General features: G+C 61.1%; 1 protein-coding gene across 6 annotated transcripts in view; it reads right to left on the bottom strand.

Moving 5' to 3' along the window:
- NFIX (nuclear factor I X) overlaps positions 1-26031 on the bottom strand; it is a 124132-nt gene extending 98101 nt beyond the window's left edge. For 2 of the 6 annotated variants that reach the window (XM_074980290.1, XM_074980291.1), the window contains exons 1-2: positions 24750-24893; positions 2548-2728 (exon numbers count right to left, since the gene is read on the bottom strand). In XM_074980290.1, coding sequence (XP_074836391.1) covers positions 2548-2728; positions 24750-24850 — 282 coding nt within the window. In that variant the 5' untranslated portion in view covers positions 24851-24893. Of the gene's footprint in view, positions 1-2547; positions 2729-24749; positions 24894-25708 lie in introns of those variants that run through there. The other 4 variants (XM_074980292.1, XM_074980296.1, XM_074980293.1 and 1 more) reach the window with 3 other exon arrangements.
- Between the last annotated feature and the right edge of the window lie 1333 nt (positions 26032-27364).

Below are 27364 nucleotides of genomic sequence, written 5' to 3'. Positions count from 1 at the left end.
CTCCAAACCTAGCTAAGAAAAATATTTATTTGATCTATATTGACAGAATCTAAATGCAAGCTCTATACTGTGTGTCTGTATCACATGTGTGTCAGTGCCCACAGATGTACATATGTGTGTGGATAATTACAGGAATGTCCATACCATGCCAGATACCTTACATTCATAAGGAAGTTTTTATCCATAAACATTAGGCACTAGGTGCTTATTTCCATACCTAAACCTGCCAGTCATGTATTAGGTACTGGTAGTAATTGCTACTGGTGGGGAAAGGACCTAATAGAGCACCATCAACAGCCTCCAAATAAACCAAAAATACTGTGACAAGGCGGCTCACCCAGTAACTCTCCGGAGTCACTTGCCAGAGTTAAAAAACACCCCAGAAAGAAGAGGTTCCACCTCTCTAATTCCAACTGCTCATTCGCACGGTAGTAGTAATTCTACTACACTCCCATCAAATCCAAAATTAAAGAAGGCAGAACTAGAGCGAATTCATTATATTCTTTCACAACCAGTAACAATACAAGTCTGCTCCATTTATGACTGACTTACTGCTGGTCACAGAAAGGAAAACATGCCCAGCTACGGATACAACTGCATTTTTCCCCCAAATCTTTCTCCCCATCGAATGAGCAAAGAGCTATGCACAGCTTCACCATGGGGCTGTCCAGAACTGCCCCAAACCACAGAAATTACAGCCAATTAGAAAGATCTATCCATGGCAAACCTCAAAAATGCAATTCGCATTATTTGCAGCCAGCATGGCAAAGAGGAAAGGAGGAAAATATAACAGGAAAAATGCCTGGCTCAAAAGAGACTCCCATTTCTGTTTCTCGGGCAGCTCCCAGCCCCAGCTATTGACCTGGCCCACTAGTTAAGCAAAAGGAATTTAAAACAATAAAAGGACCGTGTCATTTTAGGGTTATTATTTCTAAAAAATGAAAGCAATTTTCTGTACAGCCGAGTGGCTTTATGTGGGAAAAAAAAACCAAGCTGTAACTGACAAAGATATAAAAATATTTAATGACACTGAACTATACAAATTGGTGCTTTAAAAAAATAGATCAGATATTGAAAGGGCTGAAATTATACCCTTCTGATAAACAATACCAAAGATTTCTACCGACAGGGTTAGTAAAAGAGCATCCAATACTGCAGTGCCGAAATTGTCTGCAGACTGAGGGATGAATTTAGGGTCGGCCCCAAACAAAACAGCAATGCTGATGGGTCAGAAAAGAACCAGTTCAGCCAGTTCACAGTTTAACGGGAACTCACTTGCCTTGGTCTGTCCAGGGGGCTCCCTGACCTTCCCCCCACTGTCTCCTGGGGAATATCACAGAAGGAAGGACACAGAGGAGGTAGGGACAAAGTTCCCTCTCAGAAGCTGAGCTGGGAGAGGGGATCAGAGCCATTACTTCCTCCCCCCGCCCCCCGAGCGGGAGCCTGGTCCCCTGGTAACTGCTTCCCCGATTCCGGGCCAGGCTGGGGGGCTAGAGGTGGGGCCCGAGGCTGGCTTCTGGAAGTTGCAGCGTTGCCTGGGCCTGGCTCTGGGCCCCAAGAGGCAGGACCGGCTCCCGGTCGCTGACACCCTGCCCAGCCGAGGCCAGGGCCGGCTGCAAAGGGCCAGGCGCGGGTGGGGGGCATTTAAGGGATTTGAGGGGAAAGTGCAAAGAGCTGTCGGAGGGCTGGAAGGGGCACTGAGCTGCAGCTCCCACCGGTGCCCCTGTCACCGCCCCCGGGCCGCCCCAGTGAACAGGCCAGCCGGATCTGCTCTCTGCCCCCCAGCTTGCGGCTCACCAGTGCCCCCACCCCAGCCAGCCAGGCCCGGGGCACACTGTGCAGCCCCTGCCCGGCCCTGGGCTGTTGCACTGACCTCCATGGGAACCCCAACAGTGCAGCCATGCAAACTCCCTCTGCCCCGAGGGGCCTGTGTCCCCGCACCACCGCCCCGGCCCCGCTGCCCCCAGGCCCACTGCTGTGCGCCACTGAGACACCGAAAGGTGCGAGGCCAGCGCCCAGTGGCTCCCTGGGAAAGGGATCCAGCCAAAGAGAGCAATGTGGGATCAACTCCCCCGGCCACGTCGGGGCTCCCTCAGCTGGGGGCAGGGGGTTCAGCAAACAAAGCCGCGAGGCAGCCCCCGGCCCCAGGCAGAGCCCCTACGCCAGCAGCTCAGAGCGGTACGGCCCGGAGGGAGACCCCGATTAAATCACATCTGCACTTGGGTGTCCCCCGCAGGGCCAAAAGAAACCCAGATCCCCTCCCCCCGCATCCCCAGTGGGAATCCAGACCCCCTCCCCGCCCCTCCCCTCTCCCCCGGGTCCAGCAGCCCCCTCCCCCCAAGGGACCCCAGATCCCCTCCCCCAGCCCCTCCCCCCAAGGGACCCCAGCCCCCCCCGTCTTTAATTCTTGCAATAACTGGGAGACTCGCCATTTGCCGCGGCCCCCCAGCGCCCCGAGCGCAACAAAGGCCCTGCCAGGGCGCGGGGCACCCCGGTCTCAACAAGCCAACAGCGGAGCCCGGCCGGGCCCCGGGCGGGCGGGGTTACCTGGGTCAGGCAGTAGGGGGAATACATGGCTGGGGCTGGACGCGGGCTGGTGCCGGGCGGGGGCTCATCTGGCGAACAGCTGGCGCGGCGGCTGCATGTCGGGGCGGCGGCGGCTCCCGCGCGGGTCCCCGGCTGCCGGCTCGTCCCGTCCCGCCTCGGCGCGGCTCGGCTCGGCGCGGCGCTGAAAGTGAAAGTTTAGACAAAGTTGGGACCCGGCGCGCTTCTGCCTGGAGAAAGTTGTGAGCGCCCGCCCCCGTCCCCGCCCCCGCCCCCGCCCCCGCACCGGGCCCGGCCCCGGCCCCCCTGTACCGCCCCGGCCCCAGTCCCCGTCCCCGCCCCCGCCCCCGCACCGGGCCCCCGCCCCCGCACCGGCCCCGGCCCCCCCGTACCGCCCCCGTCCCCGCCCCCGCCCCGGGCCCCCGCCCCCGCACCGGCCCCGGCCCCGGCCCCCCCGTCCCCGCCCCCGCCCCCGCCCCCGCCCCCGCACCGGGCCCCCGCCCCCGCACCGGCCCCGGCCCCCCCGTACCGCCCCGGCCCCCCCGTACCGGCCCCGGCCCCGGCCCCGGCCCCCGCCCCCGTCCCCGCCCCCGCCCCCGCACCGGGCCCCCGCCCCCGCCCCGGCCCCAGCGCCCCCGTACCGGCACCGGCCCCCGCCCCCGCACCGGCCCCGCACCCGCACCGGCCCCCCCGTACCGCCCCCGCCCCCCGCCCCCGCACCGCCCCCCCGCACCAGCCCCGGCCCCCCGCACCGCACCGGCCCCCCGCCCCTCCGTCCACGCACCACGCCCCCCCGCCCCCGCCCCCCCGCACCGCACCGCACCGGCCCCCCGCCCGCGCACCACGCCCCCCCGCCCCTGCCCCCACGCACCAGGTACCCCGCCCCCCCGCACACACTGTCTCCCCGCCCCCCAGCCCCCGCTCCGCCTGCAGCCGCACTGCGGGCGGGCGGGCTGGGGTCAGACGGGATCGGCTCGGAGCCCGAGCGGGACTGGCCGGGCTTGGCCGCCTCCGCCAGCTCCTCCCCTGCTCCGAGCCCCCGCAGCTGCTCTGGGCTTGGGCGCGGTGTGCTCGGCGCTGCACAGCGCTGGGCCGCAGCCGGCCGGAGAAGCCAGAGGGGGCCAGGCGGCTGGGGGTGCCCGAGGCAGGAGCCAGCAGAGGGGTTCGGCCTTCTCCCTCAGGCGCCAGCCTCTGCCAGGAGCGATTCCCAAGTGCCCTGGGCTACCCCGGTCCCTAGCTAGAGAGGCGGGGATGGTGTGACCCTCCGCCTGGCGCCGGGCAGAGGAGCTACACAGAATGGCCCTGGAGACAGAGGGGCGGGTGGGTGAGGTGCAGACCAGGCAGAAGGGAAGGGAGCCGGGAGGGATGGGGGGGGGATGGGGGGACGTGGGGGCAGATGGAGGTGTGGAGATGGAGGGGTGGGCGGGGGGGGTCGATGAATGGCAGTGTGGAGACGGGGGTGGGTGGATGGATGGATGGATGGCGGTGTGGAGGGGGCGGGCGGATGGTGGTGTGGGGGGTGGTGGATGGCGGTGTGGAGGGGGGGGGTCGCCGGATGGTGGTGTGGAGGAGGTGGGTGGATGGCAGTGGGGGGGGGGGCGTGGCGGTGTGGAGGGGGGGTCACTGGATGGCAGTGTGGAGAGGGGCGGGCGGATGGCGGTGGGGGGGGTGGATGGTGGTGTGGAGGGGGGGGTCGCCAGATGGCGGTGTGGAGAGGGGCGGGCGGATGGCAGTGGGGGGGGCGTGGATGGTGGTGTGGAGGGGGGGTCGCCGGATGGCGGTGTGGAGAGGGGCGGGCGGATGGCAGTGGGGGGGGCGTGGATGGTGGTGTGGAGGGGGGAGTCGCCTGATGGCAGTGTGGAGAGGGGCGGGCGGATGGCAGTGGTGGGGCGTGGATGGTGGTGTGGAGGGGGAGTCGCCGGATGGCGGTGTGGAGAGGGGCGGGCGGATGGCAGTGGGGGGCGTGGATGGTGGTGTGGAGGGGGGGTCGCCGGATGGCGGTGTGGAGAGGGGCGGGCAGATGGCGGGGGGGGCGTGGATGGTGGTGTGGAGACGGGTGGATGGGCCCAGAGACAGGTGGGCAGACGGCTGCGGAGCAGAGACAGGTCTGTCTGGCGGACAGGCGGACAAGGGCAGGCAGGTGACAGGTACCTCGCCAGCAGAAGGGCAGTTTCCCACTCTACCCCCTGGATTCCCGAGGACTCCCAGGGGTTGCCCAGCTGGACTCTGCATCCCCCTCTGCTGGGTTTCTCTGTGACACGGTTCACCAGCCTGGGGTCTTTGCTGTCCTTCTGCACTTGCCACTGAGCAGCCCTTACCGAGCCTGGTTCACACCTGGGGCCCTGCTAGCGAGACCCAGAGGACTCCCATGCAGGAAGCCAGGGACCCAGCTCCTCTGGGTCAGGGTGTGATGGGGCAGCTGAGGAGCAGCTCAGTCCAGGCCCAGAGGAGAGCAGCCGGGGGCAAGGCTGGAAGCAGAGTTGTACGTTCACCCCGGGCTGAGCCCTGTGTCTTCTGCAAGTCACCCGCAGGGGCTCAGCCAACTTGGGAGGCATCTGCCCCTTTTGTGCCCATCCCTTCCAGCCTGGCATCTGCTGGCCCCATGCCTGGAACCTGTGTCCAGCACTGCTGAGATACTGGCTACCCACCGCACCCGGCTGCTCCAGGAGACAACCGTCTGCTTGCTGCTGGGAGCAGGGAGTTTAGAATTACCAAGAGGGAAGAGGGCTAAAGTTTCATGGTAATATCCCCATTGAAAGCCCTGCTTTGTTTCCGAGTCGCTGGGGCAGAAAGGGGAGGGCCGGGTGCAGAGGTAGAGCGAGGGAGCGGCCAAGGTGAGAGGCCGAGGGAGGGACAGAAGGGAGGTTTGAGGCCGGGGAAAGCCCTACCCCACGCAGCAGGTTGGGTGCGGGCTCCAGGGGAAGCGGCCAGGTGCCTGGGTGGCCGCTTTATCCGGATAGGACCTTTTCACTGGGGGGGGACCCGACGGTGAGTGTTTCCTGCACGGAGCATCCTCCCGGCAGCTGCAGGCGGCTTTACTCTCTTGGAAACGGTTACACACGCACCCAGGACATGACGGGAGGGGAGACCCAGCGGCTACGCACCCACAATACCACACACGCAGCACACACCCGGAGACGGGCCGCAGAAAGGGGACGCACCTGCATGACACGAGGGAAACCCCGTCGCACACAGCACACACTGGAGGCACACCCGGCGGCAGGGCCGCTCGGGAAGGCCCGACGCAGAGGAAGTGGGTTTCACAGCAGGCGGCCATGGAAGGAAACGGTTCGAGCTGCCCGAGGACCCCTCAGTGGGGCCGAACTCCCGGATTTTCCCCTGACTTTCGGTTCATTTGCGATTTCGACTTTTCAGGACCAAACCTGGCAAGTTCCAGCCTCGTGTGAGGCTGTGTCCATGCCAGGCTGGAAGACAGACTCCCCCGCCCAGGGCAACCAGCACCGTGGCCATTGGGGTTTGGGCCACAGCTGGGCCCCACCTACCCCCTGGAGACCAGCAGGGTGTGGCTAGCCCCGCTGGGGGCTCAGTGCCAGCCCGAAAGGCGCTTTCTATTGGGCCCGGCCCGGCCCGCCTCCTGACATTGGAGACGTCGGCCTGGTCCAGGCTGGGGCTCTTCGGCTTGGTTCTGCACTGGGGCTGAAGGCACCCAGGTGCCTGGGCCTGATGGGAATCAGGTCCATTAGCCACTTGGCCAGCTCCAGTCTGGGCCTGAGCTTCACACAGACAAAGGGCAAAGAAGATGCGGTCTAGGCCCTGTGTCTGGCTAATTATCTACCCTGAGCACCTCAGTACCACGTGCCCCCCCCACTCAACAAGCAGTGAAATGTTAGTCCCCTTTACAAAGGGGAAACTGAGGCATGAGGCAATAGAAGGACCACAGTGAGTCACAGGACAGAGCTGAGGGGAACTGAAAACTCTTGACCCACAGCCTCTCCCCTCCCCCTCTCACCCAGCAGCCCCCACTGGCCTCCCAGAGCTGGGGAGAGAACCCAGGAGTCCTGGCTCCTACTTCACTCAACTTAGCTCCAGGCTACCCCCTTCCCTGGGCTTTGCCATGGAGCCCAGGATCCTGCCTGCCCCTTCCCACGGCCACCTCCTGCTCCTGGGTGGAGCTGAAAACCAGCCCTGAGACTCCCCTTCCCCAGCCACGCACAGGGAGCAGGCAGCCCGGCACAGCTAAGCGCCCCAGCCGGAGGGGCTGTTTGGTGCTATGACCAGGAGGGGAGGGGCTGTGCCAAGGCTGGTTTAGCTGGCCCAGGACCCCGTGTGCCTCTTGGGTGCCCAAGCTACGGTGATGAGGACACGCGGTGGCCTGGAATGTGCCGATCAGGCAGGAGGCCAGGGCACAGGTTGGGAAGCATGAAATGAGGTGCGAGGCTCCTCCACTCTACAGGGTGCTGCTCTGGCCCCAGGAACAGGGGTGGGGTGGGAACGGGGGTTCTCCCCTCCGGGCCTCCCCCTCTCCGTTAACTCCACCGCAAGGCCTAGGCCCTGAGACCGGCTGTCCCCACCACCAGCAGCCCCATTTGCCAGCCACCAGACCTGGCTGCGGCAGTGCCAAGCAACTGGGACACGAGACAGTGCTGCCACGAGAGGGGCACTGCACACAAAGGGTCCTGTGCCACGTGGCAACAGTCGGGCCAGAGGGGTCCCTGGCAGCACTGCCCAGAGAATGGGAAAGTCCCCTAGCCAGGTTGGGGTGAGCAATAAGGTTGTCATGGAAGCACTCAATCAAGAGGGGAAAGGGGGGTGCAAAATGAACACTGTGCCACGGAAGGACCCACGCAGAAGGGGGAGATGAATGAGGTGCCACGGAAGGACCCACGCAGAAGGGGGAGATGAATGAGGTGCCACGGAAGGACCCACGCAGAAGGGGGAGATGAATGAGATGCCACGGAAGGACCCACGCAGAAGGGGGAGATGAATGAGGTGCCACAAAAGGACCCACCCAGAAGGGGGAGATGAATGAGGTGCCACGGAAGGACCCACGCAGAAGGGGGAGATGAATGAGGTGCCACGGAAGGACCCACGCAGAAGGGGGAGATGAATGAGGTGCCACAAAAGGACCCACGCAGAAGGGGGAGATGAATGAGGTGCCACGGAAGGACCCACGCAGAAGGGGGAGATGAATGAGGTGCCACGGAAGGACCCACGCAGCAGCGGGAGACGACTGAGGTGCCATAGAAGGACTCATGATGGAGTGATGGACGAGATGCCACAGAGGGACCCGCAGATGATGGGGAGACGAATGAGGTGCCATGGAAGGACACGCACAGTGGGGATACTGGGAATTTCCCCAAGCTCAGTGCGATCGCAGAGCAGCCTCCTTCCCTGGGCAGCTGCAGAGGCGCTAACAGCTCTTGGATCAATTCAGCTGGAATTATCCTCCCATTGCCAGGAAGGAGCCTGTGACTCCGGCACGCCCTGCCGCGAGGGGCCAGGTGCCAGGCAGCTCCAGCACTGTGAGCAACACAAACATCCGAGGCCCAGAGCCCTGCTGGGACCCACGTCCCTGCCACCGGGGAGAGCAGGAGTGCTCCTACCCTGGCTGTGGGCACCCCCTTCCCCTGCCTTAACACCGAGTGTAAATCAGCCCGTGTGACACCAGTTCCAGGCTGGGGCTTGGCCCCCACGTTCAGACTCCTGCCCCTGGAAGGGAAGTGGGGCCTAGTGGTTAGAGGTTCTGGTCCCAGCTGTGGGTGGGGATGAAGCACCCTGGTCCAGACCCCACCCTAAAGCCAACCAAGGGGCCAAGAACGACCCATTCTCCCCCACCCCAGGGATGGAGCGAGCTGGGATAATCATCAACTGCTAGCACTGTGCACTGGCTGCTCTGAAAGCATCTCACACAGGCAGTCAGGAGCATGAGGCCCATTGTACGGAAAAGAAAACTGGGGCACAAAGGGGCCGACCGGCACCCCAAGTCACGCAGCAGGGCAGCCACAGAGCCAGGAAGAAACCCCAGGTGTCCGGCACCCTGGCACCGGGGAAGCAGGGTGCTCAGGCAGGGCTCGCCATGGGGCTGCGGGTCAGGGCTGAGAGGCGCGGGCAGCCCACTACGAGAAGCTTCCCATCTCTCCCCCAGCTGAGTCAGTGTCAGGGAGCTGAATGACCGCCCCCCACCCACAGGCAACATGGCTTCAGCCTTCCACAGGCTGCTCCCCCCAGGCAAGGGGGGGCACGTCCCCGACTCGTGCAGCTGCGCCCCTGCCCAGCTCCTCCTCGCTGGGCTGATGCCCAAAGAGTGCCCAGCCATGCCAGGAGCCACCTGCGGCTGGGGGAGGGGGGCAGCTGGCGACCCAGGCAGGAGCGAGCCCACCCCCTCCATGTGCGTGCCAGGTACCCCCTCCCCTGCCTGGCTTGTGCCATCCTACAGCACCCCCTCCCCAGGTCCCCCCACCCCCATCGCCTCACCTTCCAGAGTGCCGGAGGCCATCTGTGCCCCTCCCCCCAGCCCGCTTCACTGCCAAACCTCTGATGCCAGTGGATGTCCCATTGTGCCCAGTCCCGCCAGCCCGGTGCCACGTTCCTGCCCCCCACCCAGGTTTCATGCAGTGGGGGAGGCAGCTCTTTCTCTTCAAGCTCCTCAGCCAGGGGGTGAATGGGAGGTCCCAGTAAAGCAGCCGTGGCACAAGCTACGTGGATGCGGGAGGCTGAGAAAGCCGGTCACCCGCACAGAGCTCCGCCAATGCCCCCTGCCAGCCCTGGGCCCCCCCGGCCTGCCAGGGCCCCTCACTCCTGACCCACGGCCCCTGCCAGCCCTGGGCCCCCCCAGCCTGCCAGGGCCCCTCACTCCTGACCCACAGCCCCTGCCAGTCCTGGGTCCCTCACTCCTGACCCACAGCCCCTGCCAGTCCTGGGCTCCCCCACCCTGCCAGGGCCCCTCACTCCTGACCCACAGCCCCTGCCAGGCCAACTGCCCTGGGCCTTTGCTGAACAGAAACTGTCCCTGGCCAGAAAACGACAAGCACCAGGCTTCCCCCAGGAAGGGGCAGCAGTTAACATCAGGCGACCCTCAGCAGGCCAGAGGAGACCAGACCTCCCTCCGTCACACTCACGACAGCAGGGCGGTTCCGTGGCAGGAGGAGGGGGGTCTCTCCCCACCCAAAGCCTCAGGCTCCCCCGGATGCTGGCGCGGGCGGGCCCTCAACAAGCTCTCCGCTGCCTGGCTCTTGCCCCCAGGCTCTGGGGCGAACTGATATGGCGCCAGGTCAGGCTGGCAGAGACCCTGGGCAGGCGCACCTCACTCTGCAGCGTGGGGGGCACATCCGCCGCCCGGATCAGCTGGGCACTTGTCCCTTCATCCCCTCAGCCTCCGGCCCCACCCTGTGCACGGCACGGCCCTCCGGGTGCCTCATCAGTGAAGGCCAGGAGCACTGCCTGTTGTTCCCAGGTCCCCGCTGAGAAACCGAGGCACAGCCAGGCACAGGGGCCAGCCTGCAGCCGCTGCGCGGCCCGGCGTCTCGGCTCCTGTTCCCGCCCCACCAGCTGGGGCAGTGCCGCTTGCCAGCCCGCCGGGCCTGTGGTGCCAGGAGCTAGCAAAGCCCTTGGACGGACAGACAGACAGACAGCTGGGCACAGGGTTGCATGGCCGGCCGGCCAGACTGTCGTGGCTGCTGAGGGACGGGCACAGGAAATGCCACCTACCCCAGTGGCAGCTTGTCCTCCCTCACATTCCTGTTACAATTCAGGTGGGCCCAAGGCTATGTTCCCCAGCCGCCAATCAAACCACAGAGGAGTCAGAAGCCCGGAGCTGTTCTCCCAGCTGCCCCTGGGTCACCCATGTCCTCAGGGCTGCCCATTCGCCTCGCTGATCTGTCTCAAAGCCCCAGCTCCAGGAGTCATGGGATCGCAGGTGCCAGCTGTTTGTTCAAGTCAGTGTCCAGCCCTGGGACTGCAGGAGAGCCCCCTTCCCCCCGCGCCCCGGAGTGCCTCCACCCCTGCAAAATCAATCTCGGACTGGTCGAAAGCCGGTCTTGGGGCATTTTTGGGGTCCTGCTCAGACAGCTCAAGCCACACTGTCCCACTGTCACTTCCCTGGGGCTGGTTTAGATGCTCTGTGTGCCATTTGTCTCAGTAACACCAGGGCTCCCCAGGGGCCTGTCAGACTCGACCTTCACACAGCACCGTGCCCATGACCGGGGTTCCCAGCTGCGGCCAGACAAACAGATAATAAACACAGCTGGGCAAAGGGTTTGCGTCCCATGCTGAAAAATCCATTTTAAAGGGAATAATTCGGGGTCGAACCCGACCCAACGTTTCTCTGCACATTTTAGCTACGTCTACACGTCCTCCAGGGCTGGTGCCATCGACGTTCAACGTCGACGTTGGGCAGCACTACATCGAAGTAGCCACTGCAGGGGAGCGTCTACACACCAAAGCGGCCCACATCAAAATAAGGGTGCCAGGAACAGCTGCAGACAGGATCCCCAGCTGCAGCAGCAGCAGCCAGAAGCCCTGGGCTAAGGGCTGCTGCCCACGGTGACCACAGAGCCCCGCAGGGGCTGGAGAGAGAGCGTCTCTCAACCCCTCAACTGATGGCCGCCATGGCGGACCCCGCTATTTTGATGTTGCGGGGCGCGGATTGGCTACACGTGCCCTACTTCAACGTTCGATTTCGAAGTAGGGCGCTACTCCCATCTCCTCATGAGGATAGCGACTTCGACGTCTCGCCGCCTTATGTCGATTTCAACTTCGAAATAGCGCTCACCATGTGTAGACATGGCGGGCGCTATTTCCAAGTTGGCGCGGCTACTTCGAAGTAGCCGGCACGTGTAGACGCGGCTTTGGAGACTCTGAGAACTGGGGGCGGGAGGGGGGATAATTTCCATTTGAACAGAGAAAAGTTGGGGCTGCTAAATTTTGCCCGGCCAGGAACATACAGGTCTCTGCTGCTGGTAGAATCAAAGAAGCAGCAAACAACCTTGATGGTCACACAGCACGGTGCCGAGGGGGCTTATGCAGCACTTGGGAAACCAATGTTCTGTCCCCTGCTCCCACACTGCCTGGGTGACTTTGACATGATGGTGCCTCAGTTTCCCCACTCCTACAAAGAGGTATAATAGCACCTGGTATAGCACCCCTGAGCCTTGCAGGGGGAAGGGAAATACACGAAAGACCACAAGTGCCTAGATGCCACAGAGACACTCTAGCAAGCCAGCTCAACGTGGCCCGCACTGTCAGGGAAAGCCCTGGGCACCACTGCCACGCCAGCAGAAGACCGATGCTTCAAGCTGGGATTTGCAAGAGCCCAGCCTCTGTTCTCGCAGGGCCTGCGCCGGTTCCCACTGGTCGGGGGGCAAAGCTCTCTGCGTGTCTGAGAAACGATCAGCTTCCCCAAGGGAACTCCATGCCTGGGAGCAACTGAGCCAAAGCACGAGACCTGAGGTACAGAACCCGAGCGTCTGGGATCCATCCCCCCGGCCAGACAGCCTGGGAGCTACAGCCCCACTGCAGGGCTCTTACACAGACAGGACAGGCCAAACAAGTGCATATCTCTCCCCTGCCCTGGTAGAAGAGACTGCTGTCAGCTTTTCTCTGGCTCACCCCACGAGCAGGAGGGAGGCGATGGTGACGGAGCCGGCTGGCCAATATTTTCATACGGTTCCTGAGGTCGAAATCCATGAAAAAATCCGGTTTCCCCTTTTCCAGCGGGGAGGGGCTTTCCCAGCCTGCCAGGGCTCTGGTTGGTGGAGTTTCCTCTGCCTTCTGAAGTGGAGAACTTGGCAGGGAACAGAAGAGGGGAAATGGCTTTTTTGCCCCATGGAGACTTCAGACATTGACCCCAATGAAACCGTAGGCAGTGGTTCGGTCCCCAGCAGGCCAGGCTTGCAGGCAGGGGAGGTAACCTCCATTACTGGGCCTGCTGCTGCAGAGGAGACAGATGAGCCCTGGAGCTCTCCTGGGGGTCTCCAGTGGGGGGCTGCCAACACCTGGCTGTTTCTCAAAGGAAAAGGAAGTTTGGGATGAAAAACATTGCCGGGCGGTGGGTGTCAAACAAGGTCCCGTTAGAATTTCAGCCACGACCAAGAGCTGAAACCCACCAACCTCCCTCCCGGCCCCAGCCAGGGCTGGGCGTTCAGACCACCACCTGTGAGCCAAAGGTGCCCAGCCGTGGCGGGCAGGAAAAGCTGCTGTGTTCTCTGCACATGGGATTTATTACACATACATGTACATTCCCCGTGCCCGAGCCATGTCACATGTTCCAGCCATGAGCCAACACTTCCTCGTTGCATATAGCACTTGGCTCCAGCTCCTTATTGTTTTTGGGAGCGGGAAAATATTAAATCTGAAACGAGGCTTGGCCACCATATGGAACAGATTGAGGCCCTAGCGCTCTTTTCCTTTGCCCCCCCCCGGATAAGAACATAGCTTTACTAGCAAGGGGCTGAGGGGGGAGCCCTGGGGACGGGGGAGGGACAGCGCTGGGCTCGGAGCCGACCGCGCTTTCAAAAAATAGACGGTTCCGAGCTCAGCTGAGTATGGAAACGTGTGTGCGCGTGCAGGGGAAATCGAGGGCTTGTGTGCAGCTGCAGCCCGGAGCTGGGGGGCAGAGGGGGTAGGGGAGCAGGGGGCTGGGAGCGGCGGCGGGCGGGGGGAGAAGGGGGGTTGGGAGGGTGCAGAGTGTGGGTGGAGGGGGCTGGGGAGCAGGGGGCTGGGAGGGTGCAGAGGAGGAGTTGGGGTGCAGAGGGGCTGGGGAGCAGGGGGGTTGGGAGGGTGCAGGGTGGGGGTGCAGGGAGTGGGGATCGGGGGGTTGGGAGGGCGCAGTTGGGGGTCCAGGGTTGGGGAGCGGGGGGCTGGGAGGGCGCAGGGTTGGGGTGCAGGGAGTGGGGAGCGGGGGGCTGGGAGGGCGCAGGGTGGGGGTGCAGGGAGTGGGGATCGGGGGGTTGGGAGGGCGCAGTTGGGGGTCCAGGGTTGGGGAGCGGGGGGCTGGGAGGGCGCAGGGTGGGGGTGCAGGGAGTGGGGAGCGGGGGGCTGGGAGGGCGCAGGGTGGGGGTGCAAGGGGTGGGGAGCAGGGGGTTGGGAGGACGCAGGGGGTGGGGAAAAGGGGGTTGGGAGGGCGCAGGGTGGGGGTGCAGGGGGTGGGGAGCAGGGAGGGTGCAGGGGGGCTGGGAGGGCGCAGGGTGGGGGTGCAGGGGGTGGGGAGCTGGGGGGCTGGGAGGGCACGGGGTGGGGAGCAGGGGGCTGGGAGGGTGCAGGGTGGAGGTGCAGGGGTGGGGAGCAGGGGGCTTGGAGGGCGCAGGGTGGGGGTCCAGGGGTGGGGAGCAGGGGGGTTGGGAGGGCACAGGGGGTGGGGAGAAGGGGGTTGGGAGGGCGCAGGGTGGGGTACAGGGGGTGGGGAGCGGGGGGGCTGGGAGGGTGCAGGGGGTGGGGAGCAGGGGGTTGGGAGGGCGCAGTTTGGGGTACAGGGGGTGGGGAGCAGGGGGCTGGGAGGGCGCAGGGTGGGGGTGCAGGGGGTGGGGAGCGGGGGGTTGGGAGGGCGCAGTTGGGGGTGCAGGGAGTGGGGAGCGGGAGGCTGGGAGGGCGCAGGGGGTGGGGAGCAGGGGGTTGGGAAGGCGCAGGGTGGGGTACAGGGGGTGGGGAGCAGGGGGTTGGGAGGGCGCAGTTGGGGGTCCAGGGGTGGGGAGCAGGGGGCTGGGAGGGTGCAGGGGGTGGGAAGCAGGGGGTTGGGAGGGCGCAGGGTGGGGTACAGGGGGTGGGGAGCGGGGGGCTGGGAGGGCGCAGTTGGGGGTACAGGGGGTGGGGTGCAGGGGGGCTGGGAGAGGCAGTTTGGGGTACAGGGGTGGGGAGCGGGGGGCTGGGAGGGCGCAGGGTGGGGGTGCAGGGGGTGGGGAGCAGGGGGGCTGGGAGGGCGCAGTTCGGGGTACAGGGGTGGGGAGCGGGGGGCTGGGAGGGTGCAGGGTGGAGGTGCAGGGGTGGGGAGCAGGGGGCTTGGAGGGCGCAGGGTGGAGGTGCAGGGGTGGGGAGCAGGGGGGTTGGGAGGGCGCAGGGGGTGGGGAGAAGGGGGTTGGGAGGGCGCAGGGTGGGGTACAGGGGATGGGGAGCAGGGGGCTGGGAGGACGCAGGGTGGGGGTCTGGGGTGGGGAGCGGGGGGCTGGGAGGGTGCAGGGGGTGGGGAGCAAGGGGTTGGGAGGGCGCAGTTTGGGGTACAGGGGGTGGGGAGCAGGGGGCTGGGAGGGCGCAGGGTGCGGGTGCAGGGAGTGGGGAGCGGGAGGCTGGGAGGGCGCAGTTGGGGGTGCAGGGAGTGGGGAGCAGGAGGCTGGGAGGGCGCAGGGGGTGGGGAGCGGGGGGTTGGGAGGGCGCAGTTGGGGGTGCAGGGAGTGGGGAGCAGGAGGCTGGGAGGGCGCAGGGGGTGGGGAGCAGGGGGTTGGGAGGGCACAGTTGGGGGTACAGAGGTGGGGAGCAGGGGGGCTGGGAGGGCGCAGGGGGTGGGGAGCGGGGGGCTGGGAGGGCACAGTTGGGGGTACAGGGGTGGGGAGCGGGGGGTTGGGAGGGTGCAGGGTGGGGGTACAGGGGTGGGGAGCGGGGGGCTGGGAGGGCGCAGTTGGGGGTACAGGGGTGGGGAGCGGGGGGTTGGGAGGGTGCAGGGTGGGGGTACAGGGGTGGGGAGCGGGGGGCTGGGAGGGCGCAGTTGGGGGTACAGGGGTGGGGAGCAGGGGGCTGGGAGGGTGCAGTTGGGGGTACAGGGGTGGGGAGCGGGGGGCTGGGAGGGCGCAGTTCGGGGTACAGGGGTGGGGAGCGGGGGGCTGGGAGGGCACAGTTGGGGGTACAGGGGTGGGGAGCGGGGGGCTGGGAGGGTGCAGGGTGGAGGTGCAGGGGTGGGGAGCAGGGGGCTTGGAGGGCGCAGGGTGGGGGTGCAGGGGTGGGGAGCAGGGGGGTTGGGAGGGCGCAGGGGGCGGGGAGAAGGGGGTTGGGAGGGCGCAGGGTGGGGTACAGGGGATGGGGAGCAGGGGGCTGGGAGGACGCAGGGTGGGGGTCTGGGTTGGGAGGGCGCAGTTGGGGGTACAGGGGTGGGGAGCGGGGGGCTGGGAGGGCGCAGTTGGGGGTACAGGGGTGGGGAGCGGGGGGCTGGGAGGGCGCAGTTGGGGGTACAAGGGTGGGGAGCGGGGGGCTGGGAGGGCGCAGGGGGTGGGGAGCGGGGGGCTGGGAGGGCGCAGTTGGGGGTCCAGGGGTGGGGAGCGGGGGGCTGGGAGGGCGCAGTTGGGGGTACAGGGGTGGGGAGCGGGGGGCTGGGAGGGCGCAGTTGGGGGTACAGGGGTGGGGAGCGGGGGCTGGGAGGGCGCAGTTGGGGGTACAGGGGTGGGGAGCGGGGGGCTGGGAGGGCGCAGTTGGGGGTACAGGGGTGGGGAGCGGGGGGCTGGGAGGGCGCAGTTGGGGGTACAGGGGTGGGAACCGGGGGCTCTGCCGCAGCCAGGCCAAGCCGAGGGCAGGACACAAGCAAGGGGCTGTGTACGGGGAAAGATAAAACAATCCCGCGGGGCGCCACCCGCGAGCCCGCCCTGCCCCGCCCGCCCCAGGCCCCAGCCCCGCGGGCCCCCTTGGCAGAGGTCCGGCCTGGGGGGAGGGCGCGCCCCAGGCAGCCGAGCGGGGGGGACCCGCATTGCTCCAGCCCCCGCTATTGACCCAAGGCTGGAGCCCCCCCCAGCCCCTCGCCCTGCCCGGCTCTCACGAGCGGCCGAACTGCAGCCAGGGGGGCCCGGAGCGATGGGGACCCCGACGCCAGCGGGGGAAACTGAGGCACGGAGCGGCGAGGGGCTCCAGCCTCCCGCCCGCGGCCGCCCCTGCCCCGCCGCAGCCCCGCTCCGCAGCCGGGCACCGCTCGCTCCCCCCTCCGGCCCGAGGCGCCAGCCCGCAGCCAGCCCCGGGCTCGTCCCCCCGCAGCAGCCCCGCGCCAGGAGCCCATCCCCGCAGCCCCGGGCCGGCCCCCCCCCCCCGCTCCCCGCTCCCGCCCGCCCCCACACAGCCCTCGAGGGGCCACCGGGGCACAAGGCAGCCGAGGGATCTGCCCAGGCTGCCAACAGGGGCCGGCTCAGCCCCCCGCCGAGCGGCCCACGGTTGAGGTCACCCACCCCGCCTGGGGCGCTGCCCCCCGGCCCCTTCAACCAGCCACCCCGCCAGCCAGGCAGGGAAACGCAGAGCCGGCGGCGCAACCTCCCCGCTGCGCTGCAGAACCACCTCCGCCCGAGCAGCCCCGCTCCCCAGCCTCCTCCGGCGAGCCCGCGCCCCGCAGGGCAGCCCGTGGGCGAGGGGCCACTTCTGCCCTTTGGCGTCGGACCGCACAAGCAATTTGGCCCCACGCTGCCCCCTGCACCTCGTCTGGCAGAGAGGCAGCCCTGGCCGGCTGCAGCTGCGAGGACGAGAAGCCCTGGGGCACCTGATAGGCTCACAGACAGTTGGGAGCATCAGCCTTCGTGGGCAGAGACCCGCTTCGGCAGATGCACGAGTGGGGGGGGGGTTTCAGAGGGGTGTTTAAAGAGGGGGGTCCCAGGAAGAGGGAGGGCCAGAGCTGCCCAGCCATCTCCACCTTGCTGAAGAGACCTTGTCAGCTCTGGCCCTCCCTCTGCCTGGGACCCCTCTCTTTAAACACCCCTCTGAAACCACCCCCCACTCATGCATCTGATGAAGTGGGTCTTCGCCCATGAAAGCTCATGCTCCAAACTATCTGTGAGTCTATAAGGTGCCACAAAACTTCTTGTTGTTCACCTCATCTACGTGGAGGCAGGCCCTGCACTGCCCTGCAGCACTGGGAGGGGGGCTCCAACAATCACGCAAGGATTTAAAGAATAACAATTTGTCTTTTGATTGCTGTTAAGCCTCTGGGGTCACGGTTTCCAGATTTTCTCGACACCCAATAGAGCTAGCAAAAAATATTTTTTCCCTCTCGTTTTATTTAAGTTTCATTTCTATTAAGTTTCTGCTGAAATTCCAAAATGTCAGGGAATGGGGCTTCCGGCAAAGGATTTCAAGCAAGAGATTTTTTTGTTTAAATGAACATGCCAGAACTGGGGATTCTGGTAAATGGGGAAGAAGAAGAAAACAAAACGCACTTCCTCTGAAGTCTTCATCAGCAGGTCTCACGCCGCTGGACAAACAAGGGCAGCACCACTCTCCCCATTTTACAGAGGGGGAAACTGAGGCACTCAGGCCAGTAAGAGAAGTCCCCTCTCTTGACTCCGAGTATAACACCCATTGTATCGCAGCTGCTCACAAAATGCACGCTATGAAAATGACAGCGCTGAGAACTGTGGAGGGAGGAGGGGATTGAATGAACCCAGCCCAGGGCTCCAGAGAATGGTTAAATTAGTTGTGTTTTGGGTTTTTTTAGTTCTGCTTTCAATCACTCCAGAAACGTTACCAAGCAGCACGGGAGGAAAAAACCATTAAATGTGCATTTTCACTTGGGTAACATATTGTAATTTCGTCTTCTGTAAAGTAGCTGCAAAAAAGGCAGAACACCCACCCACGAGCACAGAGAAATTGTATCTTGCCCAGGGATGTTTACGGCCAGAAGGGACGGCTCTGACCCGCTCTCCACCCGCCTCGTGGAGCCCACAGGATCCTGTACGCCAATTGCTGTCACAAAGCCGTAAATCCTGGCTGAATCAGAGCACATCGGTTAGAAAGCTGTCCCATCCCACTGATAGCAATGGAGAATCCCACACGTAACTAGCCAGTTGCTGCAACGGCTGATTCCTGCCCTGTTAAAAATCTGCACCCTATTCTCAGTCTAAACGTGTCTCACTTCAACGTCCAGCCGCCGCCTCCGGTTAAGCCTTTGCCCACTGGGCTGAAGAACCTTCTCATGCCGTATCTAGTTCGGGGCGTAGGACGGTGTGTGTCACCGCACTCTGTGAGGAGGTTCTCAGAGACTCACAACAGAACCAGGTGAATCGCAGGACTGTCAGCTCGTTGCAAACTCCAAGCCAGGGCAGGGAGAAGAGTTTGGGGCCAGGCTGAAAACGATCAGCAAAAGCGACATGTGGGAGCGGGGGAGGTCTAATTTCTGGTCAAACCAAGCACGGTTGTCGGACGCTGTCAAAGGGGCTCCTTGGAACGTCACCCTCTAGACAGCAATTTTGCATTTTTAATCAAACGCGGGACGATCTTGAAAGGTTTCAGGATGAAAAAAACGGAAATGTTTTGCTGTTGTCTGATCGCCGCCCCCAACAGAACAAACTGACAAAAGTGACACAAATTATAAATCTCTTCGGCAACGGCTGAAATCCAGACAGCGCTGGGGAGAAACCAACGCAGGTTCGCGCCGCGTGCCAGGGCGCAGTGAACAGGGACTTCTCCCAGTGAAATCCAGGGGATAATTTATTACTAGAGGATCAGTCTCTGTCCCTCAGGGCAGTTTTTCCCTCACAAAAGCAGGAGAAACCAGGGAAAAGGGGAAAAACTTAGCAAACGGCTAGAAATGAGGTGTGTGATGGCGGGCCCAGCCGTGCAGGCCGGCCCATACACATGAAGATGATGAGACAAACCTAAACTGAACAGAGGCGAATGGGAGGCCTAAAATCAGGGGTGCAGGAAGCTGCCTGGGATCGCTCTGTGTGGAAGGAATGCTCAGAGTTTGCTGGAGCAGCTCACACAGAGGCCTGTTCCCTTTTCAGCTCAGGGAGGGCCGAGAGCCACGAAGCAGCAACGCGAACGCTTGGCCGCCACATTTGAGGCTGAGCCCATGAGCCAAATCATTTCACAACAGGCAGAAGGGAACAAGCCACCGAAAATCACAGCCCGGTGCTCACACATGGAAGGATTCGCTGCCAGACACTGGGATCCGAAATCCTGACGTTCCCCAGCAACAGACAGATTGCCCCCCTCCCCGACCTCGATTTTAAAATCTCAGCTCTGTCCCTTGGGCCCTGGCTGTTCCAAAGCCACCTTCTGCAAGCGACTCTTACCTTGCCAATGAGCAGAGCATCTGACCCTAAATCAAATCCTCCCGGATCTCCGGGGGAGTCGCATCTCCCCATCCCAGGCAACAACTTGGGCACCACCTCTGGACGTTTTGAGGCCAAAAAACACCCAAAGCCCCAGCTGAAGGTCACATTCCCTTGTTCACCCTATGATAAGTCCTACCTCTTACGGAGACTGCTCAGCAGGAGACCTCAAAGCACATCATACACTGTAATGTATTTATCCTCCAACCTCCCTGGGGCGTGGGGCAGAACTATTATCCCCATGTTACAGCTGGGGAAACTGAGGCATGGAACCATTCAGAAGCTTGCCAAGGTCACACAGGGAGCCAACAGCAGAGCAGGGATTTGAAACCAGGCCTCAGGATCTAAGCAGGAGCCCTACCCACAGACCACCTTCCTCTGCTCTTAGCCCCCTCGTGCACAATTAGCCATTCAGCCTGCGCTGGCTGGGTTCCCACTCGGGTAACTTTACATGCATGAGCAAGTTCTTCCAGGCTCACGACCTAAACTGGATGTCCCTCTGAGAAGGGCTGAGCACTCCCCAAGGCTCACAGAAACGGATGAGATCTGCAAAGGGGAAAACTCAAGACGGATTTTGTGCCAGTCCTTAAATGTGGCTGAAATGTAGGGACTCCTCAGGCAGGGATACAGTAATGACAACCGTGGATTTGAAGGTTGTTCTGATTACCTCGGCCAACATCTCTTTCAGGCTCTGAACTTGGGCGGTGTTATACAAACATGCCTATCCCCTCCCTTTAAAAGGCACCTATTTTTCTCGCTAAATATGTATATATATATTTATATATAAAATTGCCAGGTATCTGGAATTTTACAGCTGCCACCTCCCCACATTTCTAGGTCTTTTCAAGGCTTTGGGGGTTTAGAGATATAAATTCTCCTTCACCGGATCTGGTTAAAATCCCCGCAACCCTCCGTTGGAGGCAACACTGTTTTGCAAGTGAGGCAGCCTCCTGAACTTTGCTCCATTCAGATTCACACTCGCACTTGCCAACAGGGGGAAGGGGGGAGGGAGGGGAAGTGTCACTTTTGTGTGTGTGTGTGTGTGTGTGTGTGAATCCAGGCAGCTCAGAGAAAGAGACTTCTGTCAAAATAAACCAGGGTTGCATATGCTTCTAAGGTACAGCCAGGCAAGAGTTCGAAAGGCATCAAAAGTTACTTTAAAGGGAGGAAAATCTCGTCTCGGTTTAGATTTGCCTCCTTGGAGTTGCTTTTCCATCCCCCCACCCTGCCTCTCTACGAAACCTCTCACTCCCTCCAGATCGCAGCAGAATATTCAGCTTATTTTTAATAGCGTTGGTTGAACTCAGATGTTCCAGTTTTAAAATAAGAAATCTTGGCTTCCGAGCACCAAGCGCTGACGCAGAACTGCCTCCTGCCTCGCACAGATCAGCTCTACACTGAGTAAAATCTACCCCACAAACGAGACCCTCATCACGCCCCTTGTGAACCACGGAGGGAGAGGGCTGCTGTTCATTTCCCATCTGACCAGGCAGATAGGTGTAGCACAGGCCCCAACCCAAACGCACGAGCTGCTTGAATGCACATTCCAGACCAAAGTTGGCTCTACCCACGTTCGCCTCTGCCGTAAGCTGGTTCCACTTCCCGCATAAGACAGGACACCGGCCTAGACACTGGTCCGAGAGGCTTGTGTCAGCGGGACCTCCGCCCGAGCGAGGGCTGCAAGATCGGCCCCGTTCGTTAGTTCATCTTGCAAACCTGGCCCCCTCCGCAGCAGCGGCCCAGCCTGAGCAAAGACTGTTGCACAAGTAACAGTTACTGCAGCGGGTTGTTTCAGCTGGGCGAATAGCCTGACGAGGCACAGTTGTTCATTGTGTCGGTGAATTGCGCTGGTGTCATCGCTGTAAAATCAGAGCTCCGCTTCTAGCTGCCCACAGCCAGATCCACCAAGGTATTTAGGCTCCTAAAGCCTTTGATTTCCTCTGAGTGCTTCCAGCGGACTTTCAGAACCGAAATAACGTGAGGGATCTGGGCTCGGGTGTTGAATTGTCTTTGCTCGGTTGACATGACCCAATGCCCTTATTTTTGCAAAATTTCCCCGAGCTCTGAGAGTGCGATCACAGGAGCGACCTGTACAACGCAAGTCATCAAAACCAAGGACAACTGCTTGGTCCACTTCTGGCTACATCGGCCTGCAGCCACGGCCACATGCAGCGAAACCGCCCCAAGGAACCAGAAGCCAACCACCTCCCAGAAAACAAAGGCTGAAGCCTCCACCTCGGGTTATCAGCCAAGTCCCGCCCATGGCCGTGGGGCCACCTGCCCCCCAGGAAGTGAGAGGCGAATCGGACCCTGTGATTTCATCTAGGCCTCAAAGCACTTGGTGCAGAGTCCCTCTTCGGGTACGTCTGCACTGCAGCCCGGAGTCTCAGAGCCAGGATCAAATGACTCCAGCTTATGGGACTAAGGCTGCAGGGCTAGAAAACTGCCATGTGGTCTGGAAGCTCAGCTCTGAGGCCACCCCAGAGCCCAGGCTCCAGCCTCAGCCCACAGGTCTCTGCCCACCGAGTCCCACAAGCCCAAGTCACGAGAGGAGGGCCAGGTGATGGCAGGAGAGATACGCCCTGGGCGACTTCACAGCTTTAGACCGATTATCAAACAGGATTTAAGCTTAGGACCTGAAATCCTATTGGCTTTCAATGGAACTTTTGGAGCAAAGGCCCAGATGTCAAGTGTATTTAGGCACCTTGCAGTGGAAATAAGCAACTAGCCCCAGACCCATCCAAATACTGATGCACCTAACTCCCATGGAGTTCAAGCTTTTGTGGCTGCTCATCTGCATCCCAAAGCTCCTAAACATCTTTGGACATCTGGCCCGTAGGAGCCTAGAGCGCACTGGAAGCCAGAAGGATTTAGGCTTCTGAGTCTTTGGAAAACACCCTTGTGATTTTTCAGAAGCTTTGTTTCCATGACCGCTTCAGCTTCCTGCCAACTAGCCACCAATTGCTTGTTAGCCAGAGCTAAACATTTCCAGGCCAAATCTTCTCTCCAAGCTAAAGATTTTGAGCCGTCCTATTCCCCCAAAGGCAATGTGAAACGGGCTTCTGATAGCTCAGCGCCTTTCTTCGTTGATATCAATGCATTACGTTCAAAGTAACATACTCCCCTCTGCGCGCTCCCCCTTCCCCCAATAAGATAAGGGCCTCTTTATTGAAAGATGGGCAAAAAAAGATAGTTTGCCAAAGGAGAGTATCTACGCGGACAGGAATTGTTTCACACACCAGCGTCTGAAGGAAAACCACTGCACCGAGGCAGCGCCTCGTCTTTCCCAGCATGAACTCAAATTCACACAGCTATGACATGAGGTGTTTTTGCAATAACTTGTCCACAGGCTTACCAAGCTATCGGGGGGAAGGGGCATCTGTTTCCTTTGCGTTTGCTTATTTGAAATTTGTTCTCTATCTGCAATATGAAACGAAAGGAATATGCCAAAACCGAGCGTCTGAAAGGAAGCTTCAAAACCAAGAAGTCCTGTGGTACCTTATAGACTAACAGATATTTTGGAGCAGAAGCTTTCGTGGGCAAAAACCCCTGTCAGACACAGCGGGTCTTTGCCCAGGAACACTTACGCTCCAAAATATCTTCTAGTCTATAAAGTGCTGCAGGACTTCTTGTTGTTTTTGAAGATGCAGATTAACTCCACTAACCCTTGACACAGAAATAAAGCCGCCTTTGGTTAATTTCTCTGTGCCTCAGTTTTCTGTTTTTCAAACACACTTTGTCCATTTTGTTCATTAGGCCCTGATCCTGTCCAATGCACAAGTAAATAACTTTCTGCCCAGGACCAGCGTGTCACATTAAACACACATCTTTACAGAAAGAGGGAACTTTCTCTCATAAACGGTCACTGGCTGGCTATAGAGCCCCTGGCGCAAAAGGAAACCAACCTCAAATGGCACCTTTGTAGTGATTATAATCCAACTAAAATACACACACACACACACACACACACACTGCAGTAAACTCTGCTTCCTTGGCCAAGCTGAACAGTCAGTCCCTCCGCTAAATCTTTTTAATTCAACTAAGGAAGTTTGCGACTTTCAACAGAGCAAAGCTAAGATTGAATTCAGCTGTTGGGTATTTCAAATTCCCCTGATCCCATTTTTTTTCTCCTCCACAAGACAGGCAGGAAAGCCCTTATCGATTTCTTCCCCTCGTCCCGGCCTACCGATCAATCAACTGCACACGAAAAATAGAGTTGCAAAGAGGAGGAGGAAGATATGGATTAAAACTGTGGCAATCGGATTTTTTTTAAACAACTGCCGCTGCAGCACTAGTTTCCTATAAAACAGACCCACCCGACTTTTCTGCTGCCTTCCCCAACACAGCCCATAGTCGCTTATGAGGCATAACCCCTCTCTAAGCCCGCAGCACCTTGGCCAAAAGGCTTCTCTGCAATCTACCGTTCAGAAAAGGAACTGGCAACGTGGCAATGACCCTTTAAAAATAAGAAGTCCTGCCCCTGTCACAGCAACAAACACACAAATAAATGCTTTGTTTCGGTTCTGGCGAAAACGTTCCCCTGGCAAAAGGAATTGGGATTCCTGGCCACTGCTTTTAAGGTGCACGAGCCTATTTTCTTTCTGAATTTGCTTACCAGCTGGATTTTCCTGGAGCAATACCTTACTTTCTTACATACACATGCAGCCATACTCTCCTCACTGATTGTTCGCATTGCACCCGCTCAGAATACTAATAAAAAGAATAAATAAATTGGGGGTGATTGCTTTTTTGGTTGCTGTTCCTCCCTAAATTTCATTTGCTTTTTATCCCATTGGAGAGAAGTAAAAACACTTTGGAAGAAAACTTGGATAAACACCAAGTGTTCTGGACTTTATCTCGCTCACCCCTGTATAAAATATTGCTTAATTGTGTTCTCTTTGCTTATTTATTTTTGGAAGGGTGTGGGCTTAGCAATGAAAAAAAAAGGGAAAATTTAATTTTGAAGCAGTGCTCAAAATGACATTCAAATGGTTTTCCTTGAGCTGCAAATGCTGTTAGAACAGTCTCTCTCGCTGGCACCAGACGTTCTCTCGATCGAAAGAAAACAGGGGATTCTTACTCGAAAACTCCCTAGCATTGGCTCAAAACACAACCGCTATCTTATGTCAGCTGCTCAGGCCACTCGATTTATCCCCACATAAGGGCTCCCACCTGCCCAAAGAGCGGACTCACCCCAGCATGATCCCTGCAGAAGAAAATACAGCACACGCATACACTCACCGATGCCCTAGAAAAACCAGCGGTATCTTATTGACTCCCAAGGCAGGCCAAGGTAAGGTCAATTTTGTATAATTGCCGTCTTCTCTGAGTGCCCTGAGCATGTGCTCTCTTCACCCGGCAGCTCTGTGTTTTGGGGCTGTCCGGCTGGCGTTTAAGAAAGTGACTTGGAAATACCGTATTAGCCCTTTGGGGGTTTATGGCCTCCCACACGCAACATAAGCGATCGCTGAGCATTACGGTGACACACACACACACAATGTCCTCTAATCTCACACATGCTCCTTCCACAGATTCTCCTTGGCCAGCCACACTGATTCATCCAAGCCAAGACCTACGGTCACTGCTGCGATGTTCCATGAGCCTGTCTACTGAAACACCTGCACAGAATTTACTTGATCATTGAGGGTTTGGGGTTTTCCCCCCGCTTAAGGGAGAAGATTCTTTTGAGATTGTTTCAGAATCAAGCGGTGGCCTTTTTTCCGAAGCCAATTCAATGTAAAGCGGGGGGGGGGGGTAGCCAGGCTCCACAGCCCCTCAAAGTTGCAAAGCAAAATCACTGATAGCAAATGCCCTGTCATTTCTCCTCCCGAACCCCTGCCCCCTTTTACCTGCCCCGTCGGTCACCATTCCCTTCTTTTGTAAACCCCACTCCCCGCAAGACCCCAGCTCTGAGTGTACACACACACACACACACACACACTCTCTGTCTCTCTCTCTCTCTCCCCCTTCCCTCCCCGGAGTTTGTAAAGTAAAAGCAGAAGCCAGGAGCCCAGGCAGAGGTTCGGTTTGCAGAATACAAAGAGCTCTTGTTGGCTGCTTTGGAAGGGAAAGTATTAATAAGGGAGGAAATTATTGATTCTCCCGGCACGTACCATTATGGTGCAGGGAAATGGGCCAAACATCAGAGTCCCATTTCCCCCTCTCTCTACACAACCCAACACAACCCAACAACCACACACCGGGGGGAAAAACTCCTCTCAAGTTTGCACAAACCCTTCGTCCTCTTGCAGCGGGAGCGGCCCAGGCGGAGGAGCGGGCGGCCGGGGAAGGAGGGACGGGGCAGGAGGAGGAACGCGATTCGTTTTCGCCCGGCGCTGGAGGGAAACTCGCGGCGCGGCTCGGCTCGGCTCGGCTCGGCTCGGGCTCTCGCTCGTCCTCCGCCGCCGGAGGCTGTTTTACTCCAGCGCCTCGCCCAAGCGGGAAGGAGATTGGCCTGCCGGGACTGGAGCTCTGCCACCGCCTGTGCCGCCCGAGTTTGAAGCCTTCCAGCTCGGGCGGCGCCCGGGGGGAGGGGAGGCTGCGCCCGCGGCCGGCGGCGCTCCGCTGGCGGGGGGCAGAGGCCGGGCCGGGTCGGGCCGGGGGCCGCGCAGAGCAGCGAGAGGGGCTCGGCGGGCTGGCCTCCCGCGGGGCCCGATCCGGCGGGCTGCCCGCAGGAGGAGAAGGGCAGGATCGGGCCCCGCGCTCTGGAGAAGCAGCTGCTGTGGGGGCTCCCCCCCCCGGCTCATTCCCTTCCCCCCCCCCGGCGGCAAAGTGAGTCCCAGGGCCACAGCCAGGAGCCGCTCAGGGCGCGTGTGCCCCGCGGGGGGGCGCTGTTCCCACCCCCCGCCCAGCGCTGCGGGGGGAGCGGCAGGTCCCCCCCCCCGGAGCCGGGGCCTTTCACGCCCGCTCCGCTGCCTGCGGCGCAGCAGACGCGCCCCTCTCCGGCCACGGGTTCGAGTCCGCCGCCCCGGGGCCCAGGGCCATTGCCGGGCGCGGGGTGAGCAGCCAGGGCACCTGCTGCCGGCCGGGGGCTCGGGGGCGGGTGGCTCCCCCGGGGGCAGCGCCGGGCTTGGCGGGCGGCTCAGGAAGGGGCCCGCTCCGGGCTGGGCCTGCAGAGCTCCCCGGGCCATGGGGGCCTGGGCAGGGCTGCGGTGCCGCCCCCCCAGCCGGGCCGTGTTTATCCTCCCCAGCCGCCGGCAAATGGCTGTTTGCCTTCCCCCCAATTTGTGCGAGTTTCTAATTAAAGTGCCGGGAAGCGCCTCGGCCGCCCTGACAGGCTGCGCGTCCCCGAGCGGAGGAGGCGGGCGGCGGCGGCGCTAATCACACTAATTACCGCGCTGGAAATACGGCGCTGCTGCGCGCGCCCGAAATAGCGCTGCGCCCTGTCTGCGGAGAGCGGCCTGCGCCGGGCTTCGGCCGAGGGGCACGGGCGGTCCGCAAACGTTCCCGATGTCCGGCTCCCCCACCCCAAAAACCACAGGCACACACACACGCCACCCCACACACACAGACACACACACACCCCTTTCACGCACAGGCACACACACACGCCACCCCACAGACACAGACACACCCCTTTCACGCACAGACACACACACCCCACTCTCACGCACAGACACACACTCACCCCCTACACACCACCCACACAGACATACCCCTCACACATACAACCCCCACGTACCACACACACATACACACACCACTCACATATACACCTCCTAACACATCACATACAACACCCCACACATACACTCCCCCCCACACACACACTCCCTCGCAAGAGCAAACCCGATTTTAATTATTTTGAAGAGGAGCCAGGCTGCCCGGTCCCAGTTTTGCCCTTCCCCGCTGCGGTG

This window comes from Carettochelys insculpta, chromosome 29 (genome assembly GCF_033958435.1).
Source record: "Carettochelys insculpta isolate YL-2023 chromosome 29, ASM3395843v1, whole genome shotgun sequence".
Classification (NCBI taxonomy): domain Eukaryota; kingdom Metazoa; phylum Chordata; order Testudines; family Carettochelyidae; genus Carettochelys; species Carettochelys insculpta.
The sequence above is the reverse complement of the archived record's forward strand: the minus strand, read 5'-3'. Positions and strand labels throughout refer to the sequence as shown.